Below are 9900 nucleotides of genomic sequence, written 5' to 3'. Positions count from 1 at the left end.
GCAATGGCCAAGTCAATCACCTGACCTGAATCCAATTGAGCATGCATTTCACTTGCTGCAGTAAAGGGCAGGCAGAGCGTCACCAGGGAAGAACCCCAGCATCTGGTGATGTCTATGGGTTCCAGACTTCAGGCAGTCATTGACTGCAAAGGATTTGGAACCAAGTATTAAAACTCACAATTTATTTTATGATTATGCTAATATGTTCAATTACTTTTGAGTCCATAAAATTGGGGGCTATGTATGAAAAAAATGTAATTCCTACACAGTTCATACAATCATTTTGACAAAACCTCTAAATTACAGATGAAAGTCTACACTTAAAGCACATCTTGACTGTTTCCTTTCAAATCCATTGTGGTGGAGTACATAGCCAAAATGATGCAAAAACTTATGGACCTGACTATAGATGGATTTCAAGAATTAACCTGGAAGAATCCATTGAAGGGTTTAGATAAACTGTGCGAGCGGTATTCCTCTCAAAAATGTTAGAAAAAGCTGCAATTCACTGCCTTCCTGAAGGCACAACGAAATGCTTCAGTCTGGTTTTAGACCCCATCATAGCACTGAGACTGCACTCATGAAGGTGGTAAATTACCTTTTAATGGCGTCAGACCAAGGCTCTACATCTGTCCTCGTGCTCCTAGACCTTAGTGCTGCTTTTGACACCATCGATCATAACATTCTTTTGGAGAGATTGGAAACCCAAATTGGTCTACACGGACAAGTTCTGGCCTGGTTTAGATCTTAACTGTCGGAAAGATATCAGTTTGTCTCTGTGGATGGTTTGTCCTCTGAAAAATCAACTAAGTTCTGGTGTTCCTCAAGGTTCCGATTTAGGACCACTATTGTTTTCACAATATATTTTACTTCTTGGTGATGTCATTCGGAAACATAATGTTAACTTTCACTGCTATGCGGACGATACACAACTGTGCATTTCGATTAAACATGGTGAAGCCCCAAAATTGCCCTCCCTGGAAGCCTGTGTTTCAGACAGAAGGAAGTGGATGGCGGCAAATGTTTTACTTTTAAACTCGGACAAAACAGAGATGCTAGTTCTAGGTCCCAATAAACAAAGAGATCTTCTGTTGGATTTGACAATTAATATTGATGGTTGTACAGTCGTCTCAAATAAAACCGTGAAGGACCTTGGCGTTACTCTGGACCCTGATCTCTCTTTTGACGATCATATCAAGACTATTTCAAGGACAATTTTTTCCATATACGTAACATTGCAAAAATTAGAAACTTTCTGTCAAAAAATGATGCAGAAAAGTTAATCCATGCTTTTATCACTTCTAGATTAGACTACTGCAATGCTCTACTTTCCGGATACACGGATAAAGCACTAAATACACTTCAGTTAGTGCTAAACACGGCTGCTAGAATCTTGACTAGAACCAAAAAAATGTATCATATTACTCCAGTGCTAGCCTGAGTGTTGTCTGGCCCAGGGGTGTGAAGGTGAACGAAAAGGCACTGGAGCAATGAACCGCCCTTGCTGTCTCTGCCTGGCCGGTGCCCTAATCTCCACCAGGATTCTCTGCCTCCAACCCTATTACGGGGGCTAAGTCCCTGGCTTACTGGTGCTCTTCCATCCCGTCCCTAGGAGGGGTGCATCTCTTGAGTGGGTTGAGTCACTGACGTGATCTTCCTGTCTGGGTTTGGCGCCCTCCTCGGGTTTGTGCCGTGGGGGAGATCTTCGTGGGCTATACTCAGCCTTGTCTCACGGTAGTGAGTTGGTGGTTTGAAGATATCCCTCTAGTGTTGTGGGGGCTGTGCTTTGGCAAAGTGGGTGGGGTTATATCATGCCTGGTTGGCCCTGTCCAACGGTATCGTCGGATGGGGCCACAGTGTCTCCCAACCCCTTCTGTACCAGCCTCCAGTATTTATGCTGCAATAGTTTGTGTTGGGGGGCTATGATCAGTCTGATATGTCTGGAGTATTTATTATCCGATGTCCTGTGTGAATTTAAGTATGCTCCCTGTAATTCTCCCTCTCGGAAGACCTGAGCCCTGGGACCATGCCTCAGGACTACCTGGCCTGATGACTCCTTGCTGCCCCCAGTCCACCTGGTCGTGCTGCTGCTCCAGTTTCAACTGTACTGCCTGCGGCTATGGAACCCTGACTTGTTCACTGGACATGCTCCCTTGTCCCAGACCTGCTGTCTTCGACTCTCTCTGTACCGCACCTGCTGTCTCTAATTCTGAATGCTCAGCTATGAAAAGCCAACTGACATTTACTCCTGAGGTGCTGACCTGTTGCACCCTCTACCACCACTATGATTATTATTATTTGACCCTGTTAGAATGTTTGAACATCTTGGTCATGTACTGTTATAATCTCCACCCGGCACAGCCAGAAGAGGACTGGCCCCCCCTCAGAGCCTGTTTCCTCTCTGTTTCTTCCTAGGTTCCTGCCTTTCTAGGGAGTTTTTCCTAGCCACCATGCTTCTACATCTGCATTGCTTGCTGTTTGGGGTTTTAGGCTGAGTTTCTGTATAGCACTTTGTGACATCGGCTGATATAAAAAGGGCTTTATAAATACATTTCATTGAATTTGATTGAAAGTGCATGTTTTGCGTACGTTAATGTTGTAAATAGACAAGTTCTTGAGTTTCTTAAACCAAGGTGCAGATTGAGCCAGGTAATTAGAGGAGGAAGCTAGTCTTGCAAATGTATTTTGTATGATGAGTAATTTGTGTGGATAGGAGGCATATGTGCTGGCCCAGACAATATTACAGTAAATGAGATAAAGCTATAGTAAATTATGCTATAGTATAGAGTTAGGAAGCAAGCCTGATGAACCAAACCACTAATCTTTCTGATGATACCAACAGATTTCATCACTTTGCTGCAGACAAACTGAATATGATCTTTCCAGGATAACTGTTCATCAGTTATAACTCAGAGGAATCTAGTGGATCTAAGTGAATATGATCTTTCCAGGATAACTGTTCATCAGTTATAACTCAGAGGAATCTAGTGGATCTAACTGAATATGATCTTTCCAGGATAACTGTTCATCAGTTATAACTCAGAGGAATCTAGTTGATGTGACTTGTTCCATTTCATTCCCACCATTTGAGATTCTGGCTCTTTTTTTAACCATATTTCTTATTCTTACTAGTGAATAAAATAAAGTTAGATTTTTTTACATTTAAAAATTATTTGTTTATCTGGAACAATTCAGAAAATGTGTCCATTGGCTTCGTTAATTAGTGAATAAAAATTATTGTGTGATAAAATCTAATTGGTATCCTCAGCAAAGAGAATGGGAAGTACGGTAGAAAACACAGCAGCAAGGTCATTGATATAGATTAGGAATAACAAAGGTCCCATTATCCAACCCTGTGGCACGCCACAGGATATCTTGGCCCTAAGATATGGGTTAGAAACGAGTGAAAAGCATAAGCTGATCCACACCCAAAAATGTTTGTCGAGGTGTTTATTAACGGAAAGTGAACTGTATACAAAGAAAGAAAGCAAGTTGCACACTATATGAGGGAGAAATAGAGAGGGGGCTGGGGTTAGAAGTAGTGAAGGAAGAGAAAGGTTAGTCTTACGTTTTGAGAGAGGGAGTGAGACAGCATGTGGAGTTAGTAGTAGTCGTAGTTGACGTCGGCTCCGTGACGGTGTGCCCCTCTGTCTCTGGGTCCAATGGGAGAGTTCTCGTCATAATGGTGCTGGCGACCCTGATCGCTGGACCGTGCGTGGTCCATCCAGTAGGACAGGTCCGTTTCCAGTCTCTGGGGAGGGAAAAAACACGACCACAACCTCTCAACTTTAGCCCAACTCAAAAGATCTGAAACATTGGAAATGTGCAAGAAATATTGTAACATTTCCACTCCGCTCATTAGAGAGCAGGGTTATGCAATCAACTTGTTGCTCATACCCATCAGATCCTTTCAGATCTACTGGATTGCGTAGCAGGTAAAGGAGAGGAGCAAGGGGGTAAGGGGGTAGGAGCTAGGGGGTAAGGGGTTAGGAGCTAGGGGGTAAGGGGTTAGGAGCTAGGGGGTAAGGTGTAAGGTTTTAGGAGCTAGGGGGTAAGGGGCTATGGGGTTGATTTGCTAGTCAGCAGATGTTTTGGAGATGACTTGAACAGGACAGCTGGTATGCATAGAGTATAGACCAACATGGCTTAAAATGCGGAGGCTGTTGGATCCAACAGCAAGAGAGGCAGGTTCAGGCAACAGGAAATGTCACATACCTAGGAAGTCATTAAAGCAATCCTACTGATTGACCTACAGGAGCTGTCAACTGTCTACAGGAGCTGTCAACTGTCTACAGGAGCTGTCAACTGTCTACAGGAGCTGTCAACTGTCTACAGGAGCTGTCAACTGTCTACAGGAGCTGTCAACGGTCTACAGGAGCTGTCAACTGTCTACAGGAGCTGTCAACGGTCTACAGGAGCTGTCAACTGTCTACAGGAGCTGTCAACTGTCTACAGGAGCTGTCAACTGTCTACAGGAGCTGTCAACGGTCTACAGGAGCTGTCAACTGTCTACAGGAGCTGTCAACTGTCTACAGGAGCTGTCAACTGTCTACAGGAGCTGTCAACTGTCTACAGGAGCTGTCAACTGTCTACAGGAGCTGTCAACGGTCTACAGGAGCTGTCAACTGTCTACAAAACTGAGGAGAAAACACAACTTTCTCCTTCCTTTACTTTATTCATAACCTCTACGTCTCAATACCCCGCTCTCTCGGTCTGTCTCTCTGTTTCGTCTCCCACACTCTGTCATTATTTCTGACTTGTTTTTGCCAAAGATTTTCTCCCTGGTCCTGGTGTTTCTAAAGATCTCCATTGGAATCATTGATCTGGAAGAAACAGCTAGAGAGGAAAAAAAGCTTGAAGTGTGTGCGTGTGTGTATTCAAGGTGTGTCAGAGTCTCTAGGTCCTGCTGTGACAGAAACATCCATCTGCTTTTATCTAGTCTGATAACGACAACAAATTAGTCTGGGCATTATCCCTCCCACCCACCGTTTTTATGTTTTGTATAGCTTGTCATGTCTGCTCCCGCTCTTCCCTCCCCCTGGCGCTTGAGGGCACCAGGTTGCCCTGCATCACGCACACCTGCCTTCCCTTGTCACGCGCATCAGCGTTATTGGACTCACCTGGACTCACTTATCACCTGTTCATTTCCTCCCCTATATTTGTCAGTTCCCCAGCTCTGTTCCCCGCTGCTGCATTGTATTGTTTTTGTCTTTAGTATTAGTTTGCTGACGCTGTTCCCGTCTCGTTCCATGTCCGTCTTTATTAAATGTTTTACTCCCCGTACCTGCTTCGTCTCTCCAGCGTCATCTCATGTGACATAGCTATGTAGTTTGTGTTTGCAGTATTGCCTAGTTGTTGAAAGTGTTCCATTGCACAGGTCGTTCATCATTCAACCTACATAGCATATGCCCTTGTCCCTATGGCTGTGCAGTATGGCTTTACTGCACAGACCTGTACCTTAGAGACAATGTGCACCTTAGAGACTACCTGGACCGTGAAATGATTTGCACTGACTAACCACACATCCAACCCTCTTGCTCTCTTTCTCTCTCTCTCACACACACACACACACACACACACACACACACACACACACACACACACACACACACACACACACACACACACACACACACACACACACACACACACACACACACACACACACACACACACACACACACACACACACACACACACACACACACACACACACACACACACACACACACACACACACACACACACACACACAGGGTGGTAGAATCAATAGAATACAATTGAACAGCACTGTTGACTGTGTGTGTGTACGTACAGTCCATTATTACTATGCTACCTCTTCTGCTACTTATTATTGATTAGTGTACTGCATTGTTGAGGGAGCTAGCACATAGGCATTTCGCTGGACCTTTATTACCAGCGGTAAACTGTGTATGAGATGAATAGATTTGATTTGACTTAGTACACTGGCATTTCGCCAAAATATGAGTTTTTCTCACATAAATGCTTTAGATCTTAGTGCTTTGTATAATGGCTATTTTCCCCCATGTAGCTGTGGATGGCTACTAGTGTGTTCTCATAGGCCTATACTTCTACAGATCGTAGTACTGTTTACCCTATCAAATATCTGGGGCCAGGAGTTTTTACAACCTTGTGACCTAATCATATAACATGTGCAATACTATAATAATAGCCCATAGTAGGGTTAGGTCACAGCGTCAGATTAAACTCAAGCCCTACCCCATTCCGTGACCCCTCTCTTCACTGTTTCAGGGGGAGTTGGAATATGCAACAAAAAAAACACATTCCCATTTCACACAAGTACACACTTGTACATGTGTGAAATACGGCAAATATAAGCACCTGCCAAATTATTATTATTATTTATTATTCAACCCTCTTAGCCCGCTCACCGTCTCGTCGAAGCCCATGTACATGAACTGCATGATCCACTGCTGCACATCTGGCCTGCTGCGGTCCCAGATGTTCCTCTTGGGCCGCCGTAGCTTGGCCAGGAACTCTTTGGCCTTGGCGGGAGCAACAGCCACCCTATACTTAGAGGAAGCGCTACTGTCACCCACCACTGGGGGGAGGCAGAGAGGAGACTTGTAATGGCAGTAGAATGTAAAGTAGGTGCAGTGTTTAATGTGTGTATGTAAAAGCTATCTGTCAATATTACCATCTCTTTTCTTCAGAATCTTGTGAAGGCTGCTCTCACTGGAAACATCTGATAAAGAGAGTCAATAGGACACTTAGTGGGGTTAATGTGGGTTAATGTAGAGCCTAGAATCCCTTTAGCAAGGGAGAGGAGACTACTGTAGTGTAATTCCATTGTGATTATAAAGTTAGATTGTGGTGTGATAAATCCCAGCTCATTCAGTAGAGGCTTAGCACACACTCACACACGCACACACACAAACAGCCAGAAGTGGAGCACATGGATGAGGTTTATAGGAAATGGTTTGCAGGAGTCTAAGTTGCAAATTAGCAATTTCCCCACTAAACTTTTTTTTATCCACCTACAGTAGCAGTCTGTCTAGAGAGGAGGAGTGGTGTTTGCTATTTGCTGCCTCACATTTACATGAATGATGAATGAGACTTTCCACTGAGAGATCTGCCTGGTCTGCTTTCTTTCCCTACCTCGCTCTCCCTCTTTCCCCTCTTTCTGTCTTCTTCCCTGTCTAGGCAACCCTTCTCGCTCATTAAAATGGTGGTAAAGAGACAGCTAGAAAAGCCTTTTGAGGTGAAAGGGATTCATGGAATTTCCATGGCCAGCTAGTTTTCAGTGACACATTAAGTCCATTGTCGCTTGTCTCCTGTTTTAGAATATAAAGTATTCACACACTAACTTTTTCCATATTTTGTTGCGTTACAGCCGGAATTTAAAATTGATTACATTTAGATTATGTTCCACTGATCTACACACAATGCCCCACAACGCCAAAGTGGAATTTTGTTTTTAGAACTTTTTAGAAATGAATACAAAATGTAAAGCTGAACTGTCTTGAGTCAATAAGTATTCAACCTCTTTGTTATGGCAAGCCTAAATACAGTCAGGAGTAAAAATGTGCTTAACAAGTCACATAAGTTGCATGGATTTACTCTGTGTGCAATAATTGTGATTAACATGATTTTTAAATGACTATCCCATCTCAGTACCCCACACATATAATTATCTATAAGGTCCCTCAGTCGAGCTGTGAATGAAGACCAGGGAGGTTTTCAATACCTCACAAAGAAGGGCACCTATTGGTAGATAACAAAAAAAGCAGATTCTGAATATCATTTCAAGCATGGTGAAGTTATTAAATAATGCTTTGGATGGTGTATCAATACACCCAGTCACAACAAAAAATACAGGTGTCCTTCCTAACTCAGTTGCTGGAGAGGAAGGAAACTGCTCAGGGATTTCACCATGAGGCCAATGTTGATTTTAAAACAGTTACAGAGTTTATGATGGGAGAAAACTGAGGATGGATCAACATTGTAGTTACTCCACGATACTAACCTAAATGACAGAGTGAAAAGAAGGAAGTCTGTACAAAATAAAAATATTCAAAAACATGCATCCTGTTTGCAGCAAGGCACTGAAGTAATACTGCAAAGAATTTAACTTTTTATCCTTTTTATGTTTTGGGCAAATCCAATACAGCACATTACTGAGTACCACTCTTCATATGTTCAAGCATGGTGGTGGCTGCATCATGTTATGGGTATGCTCCTCATCGGCAAGGACTAGGGAGTTTGTTTAAGTTAAAAAATAAATGGAATAGAGCCAAGCACAGGCAAAATCCTGGAGGAAGACCTGGTTCAGTCTGCTTTCCAACAGACACTGGGAGACAAATTCACCTTTCAGCAGGAAAGTTTATTCCCCACTGGGTCAAACAGCTGCAAAGACAAATAAATGTTTACACAAGCACCTATATTTATACCCTCCTACTAGGAGGAGTCAACTCCTTGCACATCTAGACAGCCAATCCATCTCTGCTGCTAAGTCAGGAAATTAATTGGTTCCTCTTATTGGTGTAGTCATGGCCCTGCCTCCTATATGTGTGTCACAGGACTGTTCCTTCTCACTTCATCTGACCTGAGCTCGGGATGAATTCCTCACTCCTCCCTACTCTGTTCTACACTATCAGTGACTGAAACCAGAATGTTGTTGCCCCCCCCCCCCCCCCCAGGAGCCATGAGATTTAACAATACCATGTTTTATCATGTAAACTAGTTCTAGTATAGTAACATGAATAAGTATATATTTGAAGCTAGATTCCACAACCACACAAGAGAAAGAAATGTGTTACGCATTCATGCATTATGCAAAAATAACTCAGCACTCACCTTAGATAATTCAAATACCCAATAAAACTTCATAAAACATACCTTCAAACTTGACATTCTTAAATAACTATATCAATTAACACTTCAGTGTATCAGATGTTACTTCAGAAGCTTTGTTAATCTAAGTTTGGTTCCATATGAGTGAAATCAAATTATCTAGCATAGTAGGAGGTATGGGGGACAGAGTGATAGATGGGAGGAGATGGAGACAGAGAGATCGTTGAAAGAAAGGAGCTAGAGAGAGAGGTAGACAGGAAGAGAAAGCGAGAGTTACCTCACCTGCGAGAGCCAGCAATGTGAGCAGAGCGGTGAGCCCTACCAACCTCAGATAAAGCCGCTGAGAAGCCATGTTGTCCCCTTCGCTCTCGCGTTCTGACCCGTCTAATGGAAACACACACCACAAACACACAGATACAGGGGCGCAGTTGGGGCCGCGAGCCAAACGTTCCGTTCGGAAACTGGCCCGTAGTGGCTTAATGTCGTTTATACCAAAATCCAACCCACAGAAACAGGCCTGACTGAAGTAGTGTTTTTTCTTCTAATGGAATGTTCATGTGTGCCTGGGGTTCTTTTCCATCCAGTAAGTACAGCAGCAGCAGTGAAAGAGGAAGAGAGAGGAATGTTAACCGTATAGCTGCTGTCCTCCCTATACAGTGTATACCAAAGGTGAACTTGCAAACTTGAGCCAACGATACACCTCTGAATTATTACCACCCAATTAAGTCGACTGAATTAACTTTGCTGAGAAAGTGTCAAAATGGATGCTGTAGTGGTGGAATGAGTAAGGGAACCCAGTGTGGAAAGAGAGAGAGAGAGAGAGAGAGAGAGAGAGAGAGAGAGAGAGGGAGAGAGAGAGAGAGAGAGAGAGAGAATAACAGCACAAAGAACTAGCTATGCAAAATGGAGATCTATGGATAAACCACTTCTCCAACCTTTTCGGACAAGAGCAAAAGCATATACATGATAGAGTGTTCAAAGCTGTCATCAAGGCAAATGGTGGCTATTTGAAGAATCTCAAATAGAAAATATATTTTGATTTGGTTAACACTTTTTTGGTTACTA

At 43.2% G+C, this 9900-nt stretch overlaps 1 protein-coding gene across 1 annotated transcript; it reads right to left on the bottom strand.

The window, feature by feature from the left end:
- Positions 1 to 3440: 3440 nt before the first annotated feature.
- ecrg4a (ECRG4 augurin precursor a) lies at positions 3441 to 9221 on the bottom strand. The gene is given in 4 exon segments (NM_001141598.2): positions 3441 to 3751; positions 6414 to 6583; positions 6680 to 6727; positions 9118 to 9221. Coding segments are annotated over 4 exon segments (438 nt in total). The 5' UTR covers positions 9188 to 9221; the 3' UTR covers positions 3441 to 3601.
- Positions 9222 to 9900: the final 679 nt, after the last annotated feature.

This window comes from Salmo salar, chromosome 25 (genome assembly GCF_965601325.2).
Source record: "Salmo salar chromosome 25, fSalSal1, whole genome shotgun sequence".
NCBI classification, from domain to species: Eukaryota; Metazoa; Chordata; class Actinopteri; order Salmoniformes; family Salmonidae; genus Salmo; species Salmo salar.
This window is presented reverse-complemented; position numbering and strand designations above follow the sequence as displayed.